At 38.6% G+C, this 21,192-nt stretch overlaps 1 protein-coding gene across 1 annotated transcript in view; it reads right to left on the reverse strand.

Annotated features, from left to right (window-relative positions):
* Nucleotides 1-820: 820 nt before the first annotated feature.
* TNKS (tankyrase) overlaps nucleotides 821-21,192 on the reverse strand; it is a 197,853-nt gene continuing 177,481 nt past the window's right edge. The window contains exons 20-27 of the mRNA XM_032413489.1: nucleotides 20,756-20,838; nucleotides 12,720-12,840; nucleotides 11,492-11,589; nucleotides 9,655-9,729; nucleotides 8,664-8,769; nucleotides 7,693-7,879; nucleotides 4,644-4,800; nucleotides 821-1,216 (exon numbers count right to left, since the gene is read on the reverse strand). Of these exons, the coding sequence (XP_032269380.1) occupies nucleotides 1,130-1,216; nucleotides 4,644-4,800; nucleotides 7,693-7,879; nucleotides 8,664-8,769; nucleotides 9,655-9,729; nucleotides 11,492-11,589; nucleotides 12,720-12,840; nucleotides 20,756-20,838 (914 nt within the window). The 3' untranslated portion in view covers nucleotides 821-1,129. The remainder of the gene's footprint in view (nucleotides 1,217-4,643; nucleotides 4,801-7,692; nucleotides 7,880-8,663; nucleotides 8,770-9,654; nucleotides 9,730-11,491; nucleotides 11,590-12,719; nucleotides 12,841-20,755; nucleotides 20,839-21,192) is intronic.

The raw sequence follows: 21,192 nt of genomic DNA on the forward strand, positions 1-21,192 counted from the left end.
GCTTTCTAAACTGGAGAAACAATAAAGATTATTTTGATTCCAATGAAGTACAATAATTCCGCCGAATTTGGCAATAAGGCAGCTAATGTTGGGGGGCGACTACCCGGTGGTCGGGCTGAAGCGAAGAGAAGTACTTTCTGAGCAGGCCCTGATATCCTTTCCTGCTGTGGTCTCAGGGAACCACACGCTCCCTGCTCGTCTCAGCGCTGCTCCCCCGCCAGGCCTCCCCCCGTGTTGTGGTGTTTCCTGAGCACCAGAAACATCACTCCAACCTTTCCCTGGCCGTGCTCTCCTGGGGTCTCCGGCACCGTCCTGAATGCCCCCGGGGCAGGCTGCGATCCGGAGGAGCAAGGGGGCCTCAGCGGCTCGAACTTCTCTGAACTTGGGAGCTCCTCAGTCAGGTTGACCTTTGTGCCTTTCCCTGCCAAGACTGGCCAATTCGTAAAAGGAAACTAAAGCGTGATGTTTTTCCTTCCCGTCCCAATTTACAATGGTAAGAAGTATGGATACAAAAGAAATCCAAGTGGAAAAAAAGGGGAAACTAAGTCTTGCTCAGCCAGAAGCTTGGGTTGAATTGCTAATGATTTTAGTCTGTGTGACTTTGTGCAAAATATCCTTGAGAAGGTTCCGGCTCATTTTCAAAGTAAACAAACAAATGAAAAGAAAAAAAGAAAAAAAAGACAATGATGCATGTTTAGAAAAAATTAAAAATGAGCCTATCATATGTGTACATTTGTTACATACACGTGCCATATAGAACAAAGCAAATGTAGTGTGTGAAGTATGAAATTTGGGAAAGTATTGGTTGTGGTTTTTTCTTTTTCTTTTTTTTCCATTTCCAAGCCTAGATCAAAGCAATCTTGTTTTAGAAATGGACAGTTGCAACGCAAATGAGCCTGAGATATGGTGAAAGGCCGCCCCTGTAAACATTTCCTCAAAGAGAACAGTAGCAGTTGAGTATGTATCAGTTACTCATACTCTATTCATCACTATAGCAATGCTTTATAAAAGACAGACAGCTTCTTTCTAGGCTGTCAGAGATTTACGGAATATTGATTTTGTTGGAAACGATCCACTGTAATCCAGTCCCAAGTTGAAATCCGATGTGGCCTTTCCCAGTGGGCGTTCACTAGGTCTTCTGCTCGGCGGCTGTGGCGCTTTGTGCCGGAGCTTCCGGCTTCATGATCTGGTACGTGATGAGATACTCTGGGTATGCCTGCAGAGGGCCGGAAGAAAAACACATCACTCCTTTGGCAGGTACAGTATTCAGTGGAAGTCTCAGAGGCTGTTGATCCTCATCAATATTCTACACACACCCAAGAGCCTGCGAAGGCCAGCCAATTAATAGGTGCCTAAACAACACACACATGCAAGATACACCTATATCTTGCAGAGAAACATGTCCAGACCCCATAATCTAGAGAACTGTTGTAATGTTATTTCCACTCTGAGCACTCTAAAGTACTGCGTTCATCCTTCATGCACATGCTGTTAAAGGCAGGAGAAAATCTCTCTCTTTTCCACCTCACCTGACACAGTACTGTCACATAGCATATATTTAATAGAAGTCTGTTAAGTGAAGAGTAATTTGGCTGAACCGATTTTAAATTAATTACTCCCAAATATAACTCACTGAGCTAGAAGGAGGAAGGGTGAGGCTTGTTGAGTCACCAGTTAACTTAGAGGGAATAGTTTGGAGATCATTTTTAAAAGGTGACTAATAAAAGGCAACTTTCACAGGTAACATAATGGTTCAGATTGAGACTCTCCATTTGTTCTTTCTCTTTAGCCTCTTTTTCTTGCAGTATGTAAAATGAAAGGCTCTGTGTTTGGAATGGAAAGAATATTTCTTAGAGGAAGTCACTACCAAGACAACTGGGTGGGGGGCAAAAAAAAAAAAAAAAACAAACCCTTAAAACCATGTACACTATAGAAGAATTCTTCAACCCTAAATATAACATAATGATACAACTAGATGCAGTATTTCAGAGTGGTCTGTGGCTGGAAACTTGTATGCTTTGGTGAGGTAAGTGTTTTGGGACCCAAAAATACTTTGCTGAATGCTGACTTACAAGTTACTTGCATATAGATATGGAGTAAGATAATAAAAAGTAATAAAGGATAAAAAAACTAGACTTTAAAAAGATACATGAACATCTATGTTCACTGCAGCATTATTTACAGTAGCCAAAACAGAAGCAACCTAAGTGTCCATCGATAGATGAATGGATAAAGAAGATGTGATGTATATATATACACAATGGAATATTACTCAGCCATTAAAAAAAGATCTTGCCATTTGTGACAATGTGGATGGCCTCAGAGGGTATCTGCTAAGTGAAGTGAGTCAGACAGAGAAAGACAAATATCATGATTTCACTTATATGTGGAATCTACAAAATAAAATAAATACAACAAAATACTAGTAAACCGAATCCAACAATACATTTAAAAAGTCATTCATCACCATCAAGTGGGAATTACTCCTGGGTTGCAAGGGTGGTTCAATATTTGTAAACCAATCAACATGATACATCACATCAGTAAGAGAAAGGATAAAAACCATATGATCATTTCAATAGATGTGGAAAAATCATTTGACAAAGTACAACATCCACTCATGATAAAAACTCTCAACAAAGTAGGTTCAGAGGGAATATACCTCAACACAGGTTTGGCATAGTAAGAATCCAGTATGTGTAAGTTATTACTATTACCATTATTATTATGATCCATTAAAGATAAGTCCCTCCTAAGGGGTGTCTCAGCAAGAATAAAAAGTACAAAAAGTGTAATTATACATTATAATTTTATGTTGATATAATACTTTAATATAATACCTATCATTCATATTCCAATGTTCTCAGTCGATTTAATAATGTTGTGTCTCTTCCAATACCAGATCCAACTGGGGGGCAGGACTTTAAGTTAGCTGTCCTGTCTCTTGGGTTTCATTTAATCTGGAAAGTTTTTAAAGCCTTTCTCTGTCTTATTATGTTGACATTTCTGGAGAATCCAGTCTTCCCACATTTTTTTTAATAGAACAGTCCTCACTTTGATTAGACCAAGGTTATGCATTCTTGGCTGGCATACTGCATAGACAATGTTGTGCCCTTCTCAGAATATCATATCTGAGGCACACTCTATTTCTATCTGTCCCTTATTGATGATGTTAATTTTGATCATCTGGTCAAGGCATTGCCCCTTCTCCAATGTATAATTACTGTTTTCTCCTCCTTTGTAGTTAATAAGACCATGCAAATATCCTTTTTTAAATCAAAATTATCTCCTAGATCTAGCATCCATTTATGATTCTTGTCACAATGGTCCCAAGATGATGATTTTCCAAATCTAGTACTCCCTCCACATCTACTCATCTGCCCTTGGCTTTCTACTATGAGCAAAAGCCTTCCTTAACCCTTCCTTTATTTCTTTATCTATTTGTTATCACTATAGAATCATGAACTCCTTTTTTTTCCAGCGGTTTAAAATTTATTACTGTATTTATTTTGGTGTTCAAACTGTTCCAGATTTGGCCAGTGGGAGCCCCTTCCTGCTGGCTCTGTGTCCTTGTGACATGCCCTCCCCCCTCCCCACTTTTTTTGAGTACTTCATTACTTTCAGGATGTTCCAGGCTCATCTTGTTCCTATTCTGCTTCAGTCCTGGAATTAGCTGTTTCTCCAAAGAGCCTGGGTTCCTTTTGGTGGGGAATGGTATTAGAGACCAAGATCTAGGTCTAGGTGTGCTCACTGCTATTAGGGTTTCCTTGCTTTCAGGAGACAGTGCTAAGAAATATATGCACGTCTATGCTCATATACATACATGTGCCTACATATACTCTTATACACATACCTTTATACACATATATTTACAAGTGCACAAGCATACATACATATATTAGAAATGATGAGTTCCTATCAATACCTCCAATCTCAGTCCATCTCTACAGTCATTCTTACCATCCCCCCATTGCAGATTTGTATGTCCCTTCTTCCACCATGAGAATCCCAGCTCCCGAATCAAACATCAACACATTTACTCATTTGCTCAATCCTACAATACACCTGAAGGAGTTTCATTGCTTTGCCCAGAGCACCACAATCAACACATCTACTAAATGAAGTTCAGGATTCGTGTGCCTTTCCTACGGCTACTCCATACCTTACCTGGCCCAGGACTGATGGCATATAAAATATTGTTTTCATATGTTACTTGTACTTAATTAATTCCTGCTTTCTCCTTTCCCCCCCCGCACCCAGTTCTCGATCAGAGTAGTTAAGGTATCCATTTGAAATTCAATTAAGTTCAGACAAACTGATCTTTGTTTTTAGATAAATCGATAGGCATTTAGCAGTACTGTGAGAGTTAAGGGCTGGGAAAGGATAGGAACTTTTCCTGCTTGTTGACAATTTTACTTTGGAGCCTCAAGCAGTGGGCAGAAATCTAATATACTACAGCTTTACAACGCAGACAGCTGTTGTTCTGTGTTAAGTGCCATGATCAGAAATACAGAGATTCAACTTATGTGACCAGCCTGTGGTGAGTACAGCCATAAAGAAAACTCCTTAATCGGAAGCTACTCTTTGCTCTCTGCACTGACACGTTTAGTAGCTCAGTTATGCTGATCTGATGCGTATCATACCTGCTCGCCTCTGTAGATGACATACTCAGCATATGCCAGCCCATTCACACTTGGTCTCCCAATCACTGAGTGATGTCCTGGAGGGGCATGAGCCATTTTCATGGTGCTGAACTGCAGAAAGGATTTTCCAAGGGTCACTCTACAGAAAAGCATTTGCCTAAAGAAAAAAGGAAAGCAATGCTTTGAACGAAGTATTAAATCTTAGAGTGATAGAACTGTTAGGTTTCTTGATTTTCTAAAAAATATTTAATCCTTCAAGCTAATTTAAAATGTCACTTTTGAATTTGAGTAGGAATGGGATGGGATGGGCTTTGATATCCCGATTTACCATAAACAGCAGGCTCAATAGTTACAGTAGTTTGGGGTGATTACAGAATCCGTGACAGAAAATACCTGGCAAGTTCTGACTAGTGGGAGAAGAGAAATCCTAGCAAAAACTGAGTTCTTATGAGGATGAACGGGGAGAGACGGAAGCAAATACACAGATGGCAGCGGCATCTGAAATCAAGATGGGGGTTTACTCATTACGAAGAAGTAAAAACCAGGATACGATAAATAATAATAAAAGTGGATCATATACAAAAATGCTTAGCTTAACTGTATGGCTGGAAATCATCTTACCTGGGTGAAACACCAACTGGGGAAGATGTTAACTATTACAGAGGACAAGAGACGCTGATCGGGAAGAAAGTGCATTATATAAACTAGGGATTGAGAAACGATGGCCTATGGGCGAATACTAGTCTGCCACCTGGTTTTGTAAATAAAATTTTACTGGAATGCAGCCACACATTCGTTCATGTGTCTTCTGTGGCTGCTTTTGCACTACAAGGGCCAAGGTCAGTCACTGTGACAGGGTGGCCTGCAAAGCCTAAAATATTTCTTATGTGGCCCTTTAAAATCAAAGTTTGCAAACCCTTAATATAAACTACAAACATTTTAACTATTCAGTGAGATTGATCATACTGTTAAATGTGTAAAATAGTTATTATTCAAATAGTTTGTTTTTAGTAATAGAGTATGATCTTTGCATTATAACTAATCAGAGATACTATTTTGAGTCAAAATTGTGCCAGACCCAGTATAATTGGGTCCTGCCTGGGCTGGCTTTTTTAGCATGATCTTACTAATGACCCTGTGGGGTGCTGGCTTGGTATCAGCTGAATTCTCCTGTAGGTCCCAGAGGAAAAGATTTTTTTGTTTTTGTTTTAAGAGAGAGCGAGAGAGTGCACGCACATGTAAGCAGGGGGCGGAGGAGGGGGAGCAGAGAGGATCTTAAGCAGGCTCCACGCTCAGCGAGGAGCCCAACATGGGGCTTGATCTCATGACCCTGAAGATCATGACCTGAGTGGAAATTAAGAGTCGGACGCTTAACCAACTGAGCCACTCAGGCGCCCCAATTGATTTACATTACAGGGAGGTGTCTGAGCCCCATCTCCATATGATGGCAGCCCTATGGTGTCACTGGACCCTGCCCGCTCAGCCCGCTGGGCCCACTGCCATGGCTACTCCCAGTCCGTATGTCACACGCAGCTTAACCTGACAGGCCCTTGCCTCCTGCCTTCTGCTTCCTGCCCCCGAGCTCCCCAGTTGCTGTGGGGGCGGGAGAAGATGCAGGACCGGCCCATGAGGCTGCGGGCAGCGGACGGGCAGGTGGAGAGTGCTGGCTTCTGCCTGCTCACTGGCTAGCCTTGTGCATTGCGCTGCCTTCTGCGGACGCAGCAGCCCCAAACGGGGGGATACCAATGCCCTGTGGGGCAAACGGTGACCAGTGCCAGACAGGAGCCGGCAGGTAAATTCAGCTCTGGTCTCCCACAAGGTACTACTACTCTGAGAGTTAGCAGTTCACACAGCCTCTCTGAAGATGTCTCACGGACTGAGCAACCGACTGCACTTGTTACGAACAGGCCAACTCACTGAGGCCCCTCACCGTCTTTGCTCGCCTCACTTCTTTTTGTGCCCTCACTCCTGCTTCCCCGGTACTGCACTTGCCAAGAAAGCGCTAGCACTAAGCTTTCGCTTCAGGCTCTGTGTCCTAGGAAATCCTGGCTAAGACATAAACTTATGTGTCTAATTGTAGTGGGCAACTGTTAATCTTCATCTAGGTTCACTTTTATTGCTTATTTAGGATAGGCCTGCAACAACAGAGTTTTTGCATGTTACATATACATGGGAACTTTTGTGTGTTATTAACCACAGTGGCCTTACTAGAAAGAAGGTTCCTTCTGGACATACCGCATCCATCCTAGAACTGCTGATGGTTGTAAGATTTTCATAAAGTAACAGAGAACAGGAAGTTTTAAGGTCAACAACCATAACGAATTTTGAGGCTATCTGGGTCTTTTTGGGGTTTCCCCTGAATTACAAGATCTCTAAGTAACCTGACTTTCCATATGGTTAATTTAAAGAAAAATACAATCAACTGCAATCTTTGTAATGTACAATTCTTTTGTATTTTTTCCAATGGCACAGAAGAGAATGGTATTTTTTTCACTGAATTCAGAGAGAGTATACTGTTATTCTCTTGAATTTGAGTTTTAAAATTCTATTTAAAAAGCTAACATTCATTTGCTTACTATTAAATCCAAAGTTAATATTCTGAAATTGGACTTCTCAAGGCTAATTATATATCCTGCCTTAAAGCACTTCTAGCAACATCAGAAACAAAGATTCAACTTGTTTACAGAAGTTGTGTGTCTTAGTTCAAACGTGTCTAAAGCTAGAGGTTCTTCAACAGAAATAATTCTCAACCTCTTCTTTTTCTGAATTTGAAGCAAGGCAAGGGAAGCCGAGGGAGAAAGTCAAGATGGAGGGAGTTTCATTGTAACCTATGACTGGCTCACATGCATCTGGTTCTTACCAGCCCTTCTCTCAGCTCTGCTGTCATTTCTCCTATTAGGGTAGAGGCTGATCAGCTATTCCTATCCAACCCCAAACCTGTGTGATTCACTATGAGTAACACTGAGGATAAGCTGTGACTTCTGCAGAGCCTGAGGAACTAACCGGCCTCATGACCCGAGGACAGCAATCACAAAGGCAAGATGCTCACCTGTGACATATGTAGCATGACCGATCTTTGTGCGTGGGGCAGCCTGTGCCTCCTCCAATCCCATAAACATATTGGTTGCTTTTGGAGGAGTTTTCAGCAAAATAAATCCCGGCACCAAACATTCCTCCTATGTATGCATGTCGCTCATCAAAACCTTTATGAATAATGGCATTAATGAAAGGAGAACCTAAAAACAGAAACACAGATCAGTTTTTGAATACTCTTCTAGAACCTCAATTAGCTGCAAACTATTCGCACTTGGCAGGTTAATATTAAGTTATTAATAACGTATAAATGAAGTTGTAAGATGGTCTACCATACATAAATTATTTCTCGTACTGGAATCTTAGCAGCGACCCACTGTTTGCCAAGCAAGGATGTAATATGGATTTTGCAAACGGCATGAGATTTTAGATAGCAAAGTACAGGGGCGCCTGGATGGCTCAGTTGGTTAAGCATCTGACTCCTGATTTCGGCTCAGGTCATGATCTCAGGGTTGTGGGACTGAGCCCCAGGTCAGGCTACGTGCTGGGCATGGAGCTTGCTTAAGATTCTTTCTCTCCCTCTGCCCCTCCACCCCACCCCTCCCTCTCTAAAAAAAAAAAAGATAGCAAAGTCCCTTTGGCTTTAAAAATACAGGTTTTACACCCAATCTTACTTTACACAAAAACAGATAATCTGATAAAATGAAACAATTATGCTAAACTGTAATAAAAATATTTCACTATCTGGATGGCTCAACTTGCAATACAAGTTCTGAAAGCATTCCAGGTAAGTGATTCTCATTCTGCACACCCCCTGGAAAGCCTGTGCTAACATGCAATGCATCAACAAACTGCACCAACACATAGTTAAAAAAAAAAAAATTAAACAACCCATTTTTAGCCCAACACTAATAAGTCAACAACAGAGGCTTTCCACTTTATTGGAATTTTCAAAAGCCCGAGAGATAGTGAGGCCATGCTGCTCACCGTGGAATAACATGCGCTCGTTGTGATGGTTGTGATTCTCCTCAGACACTTCCTTCTGTCTGTGACAGAATCGTTCCCTCAACTTCTTGTTGACAACTTTTTGAATCTTTAAGGATGAGGAAGAAAGAAGCAAATTAGTGAAATGAATGTTAATTGGCAGTTTATAATTTAAAATGAAAAGTATGTTTCTTTGAGACAGGTTCAATTTTTGGGTTTTGTTTTGTTTGCTTAAAACATTATTTAAAAATGATAAAGCTGCCAGGCAGTGTAACCAAGTTAACGTTCTGGCTTTTAGTGACAGAATTTTCACTTATGGTTTCTGTTATTCTGCACTAGACCTGGTTGTACCTCAAAATCACCTGAAGAATTGAAGAAAAGAGAAACTATTCCTAGACTCCTCCCAGATTTGCTGAATGTTTGGACGCAGGGGCCTGTAAATCTGCATTCTTCTAGAAGCTCTCTAAAAGCTCTCCATGGAATTCTGATGGCACTGGTGTAACTTCCAAGGGTTACACCAGTTCTCAACAGATTTTATTCATTTTTAGGATACCCCTTTGAAAAAAGCACGTCTATCCCCTATTATAAATTAAGATACTGAGATTAAGAGATACATGCATTCTGCTATAATCACTGATTCAGTCAGATTCAAAATCCAGGCCCTCAATGCTACTTGGAAGTGGTGATAAAAATTACTGTCAGTTCTGGTCTAAATCTGTGGGTGAGCTGGGTCCCATCACCGTATGTATCTGTACCACCAACCCCAGGAGATCTAGCCTTCTGTCTGTAGCTTTCCTGTTTCCACCCAGTCTCTGTTTCTGGTGAAGTATGGTCTTGAGGGATTAGAGGAAGGTGACACCTGACTGCCAGGCAACAGATGGCTAATTATCTCAGTTTAAAAATATGACATTTAGAAAAAATTTTTCATTGTCTATATTTGATTTTCAGATATGCCTTGCAATCCAATTTTCACCCTGAAATTTTAAAGACTTACTCGAATGACATTGTATCTGTTGAAGATGCCACCAGCATTACCTCCATCTCTGTGTTCTCGAATCGTACTTTGCATCTATAGAACAAAATAACTTTCTGAAAATATGCCAGTATATAATTCTAAAGACATCCCTCTGTTTTCAACATTCACTTGTTACACTGCTTTACTGATGAATCTCAGATTCAGCGCTAATAAATAAATAGGAGTTGACCAAAAATGGTTCAACAAAGTTTAGTGGGTATTTTTGATGAGAAAATAGTCATGACATAAATATTAAACTTCTTCATTTTCTCTTTATTTTCTAGTAAAAGCTTTGAAAGATTTTCCTGTAAGGCACAATGGGGAAACACAGAAATAAAACATCACATTAAGTCATCCACATTACTATTTTATGTTATTGAGAATGAGAAGCGACACTGGGATTAAGTCAAACTTAAACTCCTCACATTTGATGAATACTCATTAAACAAATGCTCAAAGAAACACAAAGAATTTTAAAAAATCAATAAACTACTATTCCCTAGGTGAAACAGTCTGTACTATCTCTTCAATTTGGGATCTCAAAGAACATCTCCGCAGACCAGGAGAAGCTGGGTATGCCGTGTAACTGAGCGGAATAACTTTCCTCTGAGCAGTGCTCATTCTTCCTCTGCTCTCCAAATTCAAAAGAATTATGGAAAAGTAAAATGTTTTAAAGACCCAAGTTTCTCATAGAATTGACTCAAAAGAGTTAATTCCCTAGCTTACCGCTCTATTTGCAAAGTTATTCATCACATTTTGGACATTATTCTCCAAATTTGCTAACCACTAAGAGAATGAAGATGTGAGGTTTCCCTGACAGACTGGCCGGGCAGGAGCTGAAAACCCACCCTGAGGTACTGTTCCTGACTTCCGAGCAAGAGAATAATGTGAGCTCTAGTTAAAAGGCAGAAAATAAAAGGACGCAGGCATGCCTTTCTCTGCAAAATAATGGAATTAGTTAGGTAGCTTATTTATTGTGATAATGCCATTAGGTACTTTGTTTATTATGCATAAGAAATGAGGCAGAAGCCAGCAGTAGGGAGGGAATTTCTATGGCGTCTGTCTGGCAGGAGGGTCATCCATCAGCCTTACTATGGTGCTTTAACACAGTGACAGAAGACGGAAAAGGTGGCTCAAGTCTCGAGGCAGATTTCATAAGCAAACATGAAAATTAGGCATATTATTTTATTTATTTATTTTTTTAAAGATTTATTTATTTATTTGAGACAGCGAGAATGAGAGAGAGTACATGAGAGGGGGGAGGGTCAGAGGGAGAAGCAGGCTCCTCGCTGAGCAGGGAGCCCGATGCAGGACTCGATCCCAGGACTCTAAGATCATGACCTGAGCCGAAGGCAGTGGCTTAACCAACTAAGCCACCCAGGCGCCCCAGGCATATTATTTTATAGTCACATTTTATAACTTCGCATGAAAATAAAAACAAGAAGGTATTTGCTATTTGTGAGGCAAGATTCTCACTTCCTATCATTCTTCGAGTAGCATTTTAACAACACAAGAAAATAGTTCTAATAGGGTTCCTACTTGCCTAGTTTCAAGAAAGTCTCCAGGATGAAAAGACACCTGTTGGCCACCCATTGAAACCCTAGGCTTCTGATGTGAAAACACTGTGGCAGAGTCCTAATCCATAGTCCTATCTGAATTTGGGCATTATGCCACCACAATGGCTAAGGCAGTTAGTTAGAATGGATGGATAGGCAAGTGATCCTAAGTCATTGTAAGACAAGCTTACCTGTACTGAAAAAATAGGCTTAACCACAGATTTCAGGAAAAGAGATTTAAAAATTTTGATGTAGGTTACCTCTTCTTCTACTGATTGATATTCCTTATCTTCTGGAGCAAGATCCAGCAAAATAGTTCCCTGATTAACACAGTGAAAAGTCAAATAAGGATTGGTGCCTGTAGGAAAGAAAAATTAATGTATTAAAGTCCAAACTATTCAGGCTCAATTTTAGGAAAAACTTTGTTATAAATACTTGATATTTTGGAACAAGTCTAAATTATTTGCAGTGGGACCCTAATATATAAGGTTAAATTGAACAAGCACATCCAAAGACAAGAGAAGTGATAGAGAGGGGCTTGGGGATCAATTTTATCTGTTCTTACAGAGTTCCCCAGCAGGGCTCAACAATTTTTTGTTGAACTGAATTCAATTATAAACATACATGAAGCTATGTCTGATACAAAAGAGAAACACACTGTAATCACAATGCAGTCAGGTCTAAAATCTAAGAACTATCCTATAAAAACTCTGTGAGATGGCTTGAAATGGTACCTCATAATAAGTTTAAAATAGATTATTCTTGTTACTTTCACTGCCTTTGTTAATTTAATGCAGATAAATAAGCAAGACTTAAGCTCAAAAACTGCTAACATTTAGTTTCATGCTACTCTTGTGATCTTACTGGCTCTGCAGTGACTAATTCAAGTTTTTCCCCTTCTCTCCCTTTGCTTTCCTATTGTGAAAGCACTTGTGGAAACACAGACATGATGAACGTGGAGGCCGACAAGGGGGAAAGATAGGAGGCTTGTAACAGCAAAGGACAGTGCAAAAAGGCTGAGCTCCCAGTTGTGGCAGGGGAGAAAGGCTCAGGATGAGGTCAGAGAAAGAGGTCAGATTATAAAAAGCCATGTTACCAATGTCTGATTTTATCCTAAAAGCAACAGGATTCTACTGAAAGTTCTAAGCAATGGAGTGATATGATCATAGAGTCATTTCAAAAAGAGTCTTCTGTGAGCAGCACAGGGCAAGCATGGGGGGTGGGGGGGTGGGGGGCAAAGGGGAGGCTCGGAGATAAGCTGGAAGGTGGTTGTGCCAGTCCAGGGGAGAGAGGACGGTGGCCTGCATTAGGTGACCTGTACTGGATTCGACAGCAGTGGGAAAGGACCGAAATGTAGATCCCAGAGAGATTCAGGGTACAAAGTGTGTGTGGAGGAGAGGGGGCAGGCAGGAGGTGCTGCATCAGCCCTGACAACTTACTTGTCCCACTTAATTTCTGAGATTTATTTTTTTTCCCCCAAAAGCTTACCTTGTTGTCCACCTAATAGTCTTTCTACTCCTTTGATTAATTTATGGCGGTGTCCGTATGCATTGATGCCTATTTCTTTCAACTCCTCATGGCCCATATCAGCCAGTACATCTAGTGTAATCTGAAAAAATGAAACAAAATTAATTGCTAAATCTTTAACCGTTCTTCAGTTCTTCCATTTGTCTTCAATTCTATAATATCCACCTACACAGACAAATTCTTTTACCTCTTTTTAACCATGAACATACAATCTTAAAGTTGTCTTGATAATTTTATCAGCTTTTTACTCACTTGCAATATTTCTTTGCTTCTAGTCAATGGTGAATTAAAATGGAAGAAATGATGCTAGAGAAATATAAAATGAACACTGCTATATTTCCTTTTGATTATTCAATTCTACCACCTTTCGCTTGCCTCAAGATATGAGAGAACAACCAGAAGCTTGAAATCAGGGGGAAATACCAGATCCCAGTATCCAGCAGGTAGCAGAGAAGAATGGTAGGGGAAAGAGAGAGGGGCTTAGCACAGTGAAAGAGAATGTGACCAAAGGACTAAGCAGTTTTAGATAAGCAGGATTTATATCAAGATAAAGAAGAACTCCCCAGTGCTAAGAAATAGTCAAGCATGGAAAAGGCTGCTTTTGAAAGTGGTGAGATTTATAGTTATATAAAAGTTGTATATATAAGTTGTATATATATATATATGTACATATAAGTTGTATATATATATTTAGTTATATAGACGTTGTATAAAAAATTCCAATTCAGAAGAGAGAATAGATGGTTTTTAAGTTCTCTTATAAATTCCCAGATTTAACAGTCCCTGAAGCCTCACATACATTCTATTGTTGTAAAAGCAGTGGTTTATAATTTCTGCTTATTCATCCCCACGGATGGAGGTGGTGAGTTGGCTACCACCAGGGCTCAAAATCACCAAGCTCCTTTGTTGACTAAAAGTAAAAGTGACTCTACCACCACCCAGTGGCAGAGTTCTGGACGCACAGGATGAAATCTGGGGCCTCCACATTTCTGGAGGGCTGAACATGCAATTTTCTAGCTCTGAAGAAGCTGGCCCTATGACAATGCAAATACTACTTTACAAGATGAGCCTTTAGTTTTCTCTTTCCTTGGAAAACTGAGAAATCCTTTTATAGACACCCTTTTTCCAACTCAAATGAGGTATGTTTTATCTATCTATAGTGTACTCTACCTTTTTACTTGCACATAACATTAAAACAAACAAACAAACAAACAAACCTGAAAAATTAGGCCTGGAGTTCTGCTGATTTTTATTGCCAGAATGAAACAGTATATAATGAGTCTGATCTTCTTGGTGCAGCAAGCATACATCACTCACTCTTTGGAAATAATTTACTGTATTCCTCCTAAGTGGCCATTTAAGAAATAATCGCTCCATTGTACAAAATGGGCAATTTACTTCCAATCACCAAAAGGAAATTTTGAGCAGAGCTTTTAAAAAGCAACAGTTCTGAGATATACATCTTTGAGACAGAATAATTCACAACATAATAGGAGCCTGTATATTTTTAGCTAGATGTAATTTAATATACTTTGGAAGCCATGCACAGGGTTTCCTACATTATTGATGTCCCCATTTTGTCCTTCTAAACTTTGGTTCAAATAAGGTTGATGCAAAAACAGGATCTTGTATCGATGTGGTAGCTTCAATCCAAAGAAAACTTAAGCTTTTCTGAATTTGTATATATAGCACATATCTGGAAGAAGCAGAAATCAGGCCAGCAAAGGATAGCGTACTCTCTATAAAGTTCTAGAAAAGAAATGCAGAGTGTTTAATGTATCTGTTGACTATATAGCTCCACTCATAAAATGAATACCTCACTGACTTCTCACGACCATCCCCATGATGTCCTCATGGGGAACTGAAGCTCAAAGAAATCATAAAAATAGTGAAGAGCTGAGATGGATCGCCATATCTGTCTTTCCCTTGCTTATATTTCTTAAAAGGGCTGACTAGAAAGCTAAAATAACTGAACATTATATTTAGTTGCTTTGAGTCCATGGTACCCAATTTGTCCCCATATTTAACTGGCAGTGGCCACTGGAAAACCTTAAATGACAAGCTAAGGAATTCAGATTACTTCTCATTTGTTCATTCGTTCATATACAGTATATTTAATGAATACCTTCTATATGCTAGATATTTCCCAAAAAAGTAACTTGTTAAACATTTCATTTAATTCTAAAACTATCCATTATAGCTCAGAGGGGTAAACAACTAGTCCAAATTGGTAGTAAAAGAGTGGGGCCAGGAATCAAACAAGGTACTACCACAAAAGTTCATGCTATTTCTTCTACCAAGGAGATAAAAAGGAAACATAAAAACATGGTAAAGGTCGGTAAATGTTTTGGAGGAATCCCTATGGAAACTCTTAGGAAGGTTCCTACTTGGTCAAGGCTGTAGGTGGGGTTGGGGAAGACGGAAGGAACAGGAGGGGGGTCAGGAAAGGTTCTTAGAAGAAGGTAATAACTTGGCTAAGAAGCAGAAGCTAATCAAGCAGAGGAAGGAGGAAAGGGTGTTTAAGACAAAGGAACAGCATGTGCAAAAGGAAAATCAAGTAAGACAATACAGAACACTGGGAGACTCTCAGCAAGTCCAAAAGGGTGAGAGTATAATATATAGAGAGGAAAGAAGAAGGGATGAACAGAGCAGCAGGCTAGGAGCAGATCTTAATGGGCTTTATTTATCAAGTTAAGACAGTATCTAAAAGCTCCTAGGGAGCCTTTTCAGCAGAGTAACACAATAAAAGTTGTATTTGAGGAGGAGAATGGTAGCACTTGGAAGGGCAGGTGTGGAAGGGAAAGGACTGTGTGAACAAGATGGAGAGAGGTGGAAGGGAGGAATCAGAGAGCGATTTCAAAATGAGAGAAGAACACAGGGCCTGGTAAATAGAAATGGTTCAGAAAAAAAAAAAGGAATGGGAGTAGAGATTATTCCAAAAGTCTGAAAACTGGTGAATATGAGAAATGGAAATACCTGGAAGCAGGTTTTAGATATGTTGCTCCATAATTCTGGCATTTTATACTATTAGAAATAGTTTTTTTGGAAAATTATCTTTAATTCGCTTAAAAAATAACATAGTTATCTCCAGGAAATTACAAGTTTCTTGGGCTAGTTACTTATATCTAGCACACATTAAAATCAAATTGATCAAACCTATCAGACTGGCTAGAATCAAAAAGAAGAAAATAACAAGTGTTGGGGAGGATACAGAGAAAGGGGAACGCTCATACACTGTTGGTGGGAATGTCAACTGGCATGGCCATGGTGGAAAACAGTCCGGAGGGGCCTCCAAAAATTAAAAACAGAACTGCCATAGGATCCGGCAACTCCACTTCTGGGTATTTAGCTGAGGAAAACAAAAATACCAATTCAAAGAGATATATGTGCCCCTGTGTTCACTGCAGCATTATTCACAATAGCTAAGATAAGGAAGTAACCCAGGTAGATGAATGGATACAGATGTGCTATACTGTGTATATATATATATATCCATTCATCTACCTGGGTTACTTCCTTATATGTGTGCGTGTTCCTTATATATATACAGTAAAATATTACTCAGCCATAAAAAAAAGAATGAAATTTTGCCATTCATGACCACATGGATGTACCTAGAGGGTATATGCAAAATAAGTCAGACAGAAAAAGAAATAAGTATGATTTCACTTCTATGTTGAATCTAAAACAGAAAAGAGAAACAGACTCATAGATAAAGGAAACAAACTTGGTTACCAGAGGAGGTAGGAGTTGAGGGGTTTGGCAAATAGGTGAAGAAGGTTAAGAGGTACAAACTTCCACTTATAAAATAAATAAGTCATGGGAATGAAATGTACATCGTAGGGAATACAGTCAATAATATTGCAATGACTTTGTATGGTAACAGATGTAACTAGACTTACTGCAGGGATAATTTTGTAATGTATAAAAAAATCACTATGATGTACTCCTGAAACTAATAAATAGTGTAGGTCATTTATACTTCAATTAAAAAAATCAAATTATAATCTTTAAAATAAGGATTATTCATGTATCAGCTAAATCATCTTACATAAAAAGCAAATGTCACTTGACGAAGGGTTGCCTTTTGTTTCTAAGATCTGTTCATTTTCTTTGGGGTAGAGAGAAAAAAAAGTAGAATTTTAATGGGGAGAGAAAAATTAAGAGTTTGAATGAAAAAGCTCCTTCTTTCACTTGGGCTTCAAAGGATGCAGGCTAGAGTAACAGTTGTTAGAACTAACTTTATAATCACATTCATAGTTAATGTACCTGAGACTGTTCCTTGGTCTTTTGATTTTGAAATAAAAATTTATAAAGATCACTTTTCATGAAAATATATAGGTTGCCCATAAATATGTCCAAAGAAGTCTTCTAAGTCATACCATTTATGTTTAGGAATTGCAGTGAAAATCAAATTGGCCTTTCCCAGAGAAAAAGTGTTCTAATCAGGAAGCTACGTTATACAGGAAGGGCCAAAGTGACACTGGTACTGTATTTATAACTATAAAGGACATGGGTATGTATTACTTGGCAAAGTATATATGTTCAAACAAGTCAAGTTAGTTAAGAGACTTCTGAGAGAATAATTGTGAAGGGATGAGGCTGCGATGCCCTGAAGGATGTTTTCCTGAGATGGGAAGTAAAATAACTATATCCCCACTCCACTGCAACAGAAGTAACCTTGAGTAGGAACAGAAACACTAAGATCTTACGTGTCAAAATGACTCAGGACACAGAAGCACTCCCTGGCTTAAGAGAAATAGACAAGAATTAAATGAGTACAATGTATATGCCCACTCCTTCCCTCACTACACAAGTATCTTGACCATCATCAATCACACACTTACAGCATGATATAGAATGTTAATGGAAGAAAATTCTATGGGTAAATTACAGACAGGGTTACAGAATTTATCACTCTATAACTAAAGGTTACTCAAGCAACACTTGCAGTCAAAGTAAAAATTAATTTGATTGCCTGACGACTGGGCCAGAAGACAGTCAAACACAGTTTAATAGAAAGAAAGGTAGTATCATTTGTCTGGAGGAAAGGAGCTGTGCTGGGCAATATACATTAAATGGAACAGTCAACATATTAATAGAAAAAGGATACAAAAATTATTCCTGCAAAAAGAAAATCAATGGAGCCATTTACTCAGAACAAAAGTACAGTGAAAAAACAGAATAATAAAACTGATGAAACAGAAGCTGTCAAAAGCACCAACTGTGAAACTAAACGATTAAACTATTACAATCAATAGAATGAGATATCCATGTCACAGGAAATCAGTTACTGAGAGAATAAAGTAAAAGAGAAAAAATAAAACACAAACTTATGCAGCAAATAAACTGAAAGAGTAGAAACGGAAATCCTTTGAAAATTTTTCAACAGTCGATTGGAGTTATTTGTGTGAATTAGGGTCTTTGGTTTATTAAGCAAACGTGTGAAATTTCACAGTTACTGTGGATCTGATTTGGGAAGAAGGGATATATTAAGGGATATCCTTTGGCTTTAGCAGAAGATGTTTTTACAATAGCTTTCATACCTTCAGGGAGGGAACAAGGGAAAAACATTCTGTTTAGGATATTCTCATAAGAAATCTCCAGGGCGCCTGGGTGGCTCAGTTGGTTAAGAGTCTGCCTTCGGCTCAGGTCATGATCCCGGGGTCCCCTGCTCAGTGGGGAGTCTGCTTCTATCTCTGCCCCTCCCCCATGCTCATGATCTCTCTCTCAAATATATAAATAAAAAATCTTAAAAAAAAAAAAAATCTCCAAACCAGAGGGTAAATCAACGGTAGGTGAAGCTAAAGGAAAAGTGAATTTAATTAGAGAACTCTATAAAGTCCTTACCACCAGACAAAGACACATCTGATGCTTTATTAAAGTATATTTTAAAAATTGGCACAGAAGCACAGTAGGACTAGGAATTTTAACTCTCTGGACACTTGAAGGTATTATAATTGACAGTCAAGGAAAGTGATACGTTAAGTGCCTTACCCCATGTTACACAGCTAGTAAGAGAGAGAAAATAATCAGAATCAAGGTCTTTTAGTCCAGTGCTATTTCTGCTCAACTGTTTTGATCAATAAGACCATAACTGCAATAAGCAACATAAAGAAATTTCGCTAAAAAAAAGAATGAAAAAGAATTGGTGTTTTTAATTAATTCCAAATTGACTATAAGTCTATGAAAAAACCAGAATGGTGCAAAGAGGCCAGTGAGGAATTTGGAAACTATATCCATAAAGAGAAGAACTGGAATATAGAAAGGGTATATTTATCTTAAAATAGGAGAAACTTTGTAGGAGAGGGTGGTTGGAAGGGTAAGTTCATGATAAGTTGATTAGGTCTTAAAAATATATGAAGGGAGATGATCCATGAGAGACTATGGACTCTGAGAAACAAATTGAGGGTTCTAGAGGGGAGGGGGGTGGGGAGATGGGTTTGCCTGGTGATGGGTATTAAAGAGGGCATGTACTGAATGGAGCACTGGGTGTTATATGCAAACAATGAATCATGGAACACTACATCAAAAACTAATGGTGTAATGTATGGTGATTAACATAACAAAATAAAATTAAAAAAAAAAGAAATATATGCAGGGCTATATTATGTTGTGGTGAGCTGAATGGTGGCCTTCAAAAAGATATGTCCACGTTTTAATCCCCAGACTTTATGAAGGACCTATCTGGAAAACTTTTTTTTAGATCTTTGCATATGTAATTAAGTTAAGGATCTTGAAATGAGATCACCTAGTATTACAGCGGTAGGCCTTAAATCCAATGCAAGTGTCCTTATAAAAGACACAGAAGCGCAGACAGACAGAGAAGGCAAGGTGGCGATGTAAGCAGAGACTGCAGTCACGTGACCGTAAGCCAAAGGGGCCGGGAACCTGGCAGAGGCAAGAGAGTGTAGCCCTGCCAACAACTCGATTTTGAACTTCAGGCTTCCAGAACTGCGAGGGAATAAATTTCTGTTGTTTAAGCCACCAAGTTTGTGGCAATTTGTTGTAAAAGCCCTATGAAACGAGTACATGAGCAGACTAGAGATTAGATTTCTGTGCTAAACAGAGTAAATGTAAACATAAAATTAATAGATTATACACGGGGGCAGATTTGGGCACACATTAAATTACAAGCACTTTATTACACTTGCCCAAAGTGTAACAATTTATCTTCCCACATGGATGTTAAAAGAGTAGGATCTGGGAAAATGACTAAATACCTTTCTCATTTTAAGATTCTACATATAGTAGTAACAGTCAATTTAAACTCAGGAACTTATTATTATTCAATATTGAATACTGACTGTGGTAATTAAATCATACAGTAATTAAGTTAAAAAGTCATTTTCCTGTATAAAAACAGGATGACAAACAGAAAGGTCTTAATTCTTAAATGCCGTAATGGTGACTTCATACCCAGACCTTCATACACATTTAAGATGTATGTGAAAATAGGACAGGTTTATGAGTATGTGGCCAAGTTTTGGTTCAATATTATTTTAGACTCACCTGGACAACAGAAACTTCATAAAGAGGCAATTTTAAAAAGGTACACTTGTCCAGGATTTACTTTGCTTTCCAAATTTAACAGACAACTGCTTTGTGAAGATTTTAAATAGCTAATATAAAAATGTGTTGTTGGTTTTAAGTGGAGTCTATTCACATATATTGAGATGAATAAGCACCAACACTTTGTAGAAACAAAATAATGAAAGAAGATTTTGAAAACATTCTTTTGAGGTGGTTTCATGGCCTAAGTTTATGTAACAAAACATATGTAGTCAAACCGCTTATAAAGATATAATGAAATAACAGTTAATGACTCCCATCACTGGTTAGACAATTTTGGGGAGAATTATAAAATGCTGGATTCCCCTGGCTTCTTTAGAATTTTGAAATGAGTTTTAAAGTTAAGAAGTAAAAAAGAAACAAGGAATGGCAATTAATACCTTTTAATATTTAATTAAAAAGACTCAGCAAAAAGGAGAGCTTACCTGTTCTGTTTCAAAGATGTCCCGAAGGTGCTCAAGACCAAGGCTTTTTAGGAACTGGCTGATATTCATGTCAAGACCCGCAACTAGAATAGACATACATTAAAGTTTTCAGAAAGCAGTTTATCAATCTAAAGGAAGTTACAGTATTTATGTAAAGCCATGGCTCTCTGACACCCTTGGCTGTGCAGATGATTTTACGTCCAGATGATTTTGTATCCATTTACATACATATATTTAATTCAGACACTTCAAGTCATCTCTGAATTTGGTGGAGAAGTAAAAGCAGAGTTTATCTTATCAGTAGCATTTATATTAATTGTAATATTATAAAGTTTGATCTAATGCTTTTAGTGAAATATTTAACAGTTGAATTAAAAACTGAATTTACCAGCTATGGTTTCAGTTTCGATTCCTTAAATGATCTGTTTTTTTCTGAT

The sequence above is a fragment of the Phoca vitulina genome, unplaced genomic scaffold, assembly GCF_004348235.1.
Source record: "Phoca vitulina isolate PV1807 unplaced genomic scaffold, GSC_HSeal_1.0 scaffold15, whole genome shotgun sequence".
Taxonomy (NCBI): Eukaryota; Metazoa; Chordata; class Mammalia; order Carnivora; family Phocidae; genus Phoca; species Phoca vitulina.